The 1,772-nt window shown below is 60.0% G+C and overlaps 1 protein-coding gene across 1 annotated transcript in view; it reads left to right on the top strand.

Annotated features, from left to right (window-relative positions):
- Nucleotides 1-1,772, top strand: part of SMG6 (SMG6 nonsense mediated mRNA decay factor) — a gene marked incomplete at its 5' end in the record, with an annotated part of 33,343 nt that overhangs the window by 27,550 nt on the left and 4,021 nt on the right. The window contains one exon of the mRNA XM_010136707.1: nucleotides 708-930. Coding sequence (XP_010135009.1) covers nucleotides 708-930 — 223 coding nt within the window. The remainder of the gene's footprint in view (nucleotides 1-707; nucleotides 931-1,772) is intronic.

The following is a 1,772-nucleotide window of genomic DNA, read 5'->3' on the forward strand; positions in this document are numbered from 1 at the left end:
AAGGCCCCCCCCACCCCCAGCCGTGCCCCTGCAGCCGCTGGCTGCTGCGTCCTGATGAGCAACAGCAGCGCTCGGTGCTGCGGGGAGCAGCTCCAGCTTTGACAGTTCCAGCAGCTAGACGAGGCCAGTTGTTAGTCTGTGAGCTCCCATCCTGTGGGGCTCTAAGTGATGAAGTTTAGGGGGCTCAATCCCAGTGCCGGGTGTGTGTAGCCTGGGGGGACGGGGCTCGGTGCCACGGGATCTGATCCGGCAGCGAGGAGCCCGGGGACAGGCACCATTCTGCTGGAGGAAGCACGCTCTGGCCGACAGTCAATGCACTGGAACTGCCACATCCGCAATGTGGCACCAGTGTGTGCCGTTTGCTGCAGCCTGGGTTTCTCGGGAGTCCCATGGGTTGCTCCTGGTCCAAGCGAGCTGCTGGCCTCTTGGCACCCCTCCCAGATTGGTAGAAGTCAGTAGAAAAAAATGGTTGGTCAGAAATGACTCATAAAGGCCGTGTATTCCTGCCAAAGGAATGCTGCCTGTCGGTCACAGAGCAATCCCTCAGCACCCTAAGGAAGGCTTCAGCTGTCTCCGTCGCAGCCTGCACCTTCCTTCCCCACGGCTCCTGGATGGGAGACAGCACCCCCTTCCCCAGGAGACGGGACACCGGCTGCCTCGCACTCGGGGCATTGCCTGCACTCTACAGACTCTCTCTCTGTCTGCAGGATGGAAACTTTCCCCGCGGTGGCCGAGGAGGTCCTGAGGGAGTTCCAGGTCCTGTTGCAACACAGCCCCCCTCCCATCGGAAGCACCCGCATGCTCCAGCTCGTGGCCATCAACATGTTTGCAGTGTACAACTCCCAGCCCAAAGGTACTACGTGCTGCTTCCGGGGAACCGGGCTGGGGATCAACCACTCTTCGGGTGACGGGGGTGCTCGTGTGGAGAAGGTGGGGGGGACTCACCAGCTGAAGAGGGATGGGGAAGGGGAGGAGCGGTGGTTGGATGCCTGGGGATGTTTGCAGGTGTAGGGTCAGCAAAGGGACCTGGCTGACGTGTCTGAAGAGAGAGGAGGCATCACAGCTTCCTGGGGCCAGAGTCATTGAGCACGGAGGGAAGGCTCTGCTTTATGGCTCTGCCGCCTTGGCGTTTGGCTGGGGCCTTGCTCAGTGCCTGTGCTGGCACCAGAAGGGCCAGGAGGATCTCGGAGGCCTTGGCTGTTGGGAGAGCCGCGTTGGCCGTCTGCTCGTGTCTGTGCAGGTGGGCAGGTGATGTGATGCCGCTCTCTGAGAGACCAGGCTGAGGCTATGTCCCATATTAAGCACCTAGGAAACAAAGCAGGTATCTAGTACTACTCATCCTCCTCCCCTTGCCTCCTCCAGCCACCCAGCAGGCTGTCTGTGGTCTCTGCCATTGCTGGTTCAATGTATTGGCCAGCAAAGATGCCACTGTGTTTGAGAGAGTTCTTCCAGGGAATGTGGTTTTTCCCCGGGTCCCCTCGACACACACATAGTAGCAGGTACCTGGGTCTGCCTGAGCCGTGTGGAGGGAGCAGGGATGGGGCTGTGCTCCCTGGGTGCGGGGAAGCAGCATTTTGTATGCCAACAGCTTGGGATTTACATCCCAAAGATGGAGGCCTCCAGCTGATGGAGTTCAGTCCATGCCACCATGTGAGCGATCCAGCTGAGCCCCAGAAAGCTGCTGCTGGAAGATTCCTCCCTCGTGAGCCAGTTGGCCACTTGTCAGACTGGTGGTTAGTGGCCAAGGTCAGCTGATGGAGCGAACCGGCGTC

This window comes from Buceros rhinoceros, unplaced genomic scaffold (assembly GCF_000710305.1).
Source record: "Buceros rhinoceros silvestris isolate BGI_N320 unplaced genomic scaffold, ASM71030v1 scaffold10415, whole genome shotgun sequence".
Taxonomy (NCBI): Eukaryota; Metazoa; Chordata; class Aves; order Bucerotiformes; family Bucerotidae; genus Buceros; species Buceros rhinoceros.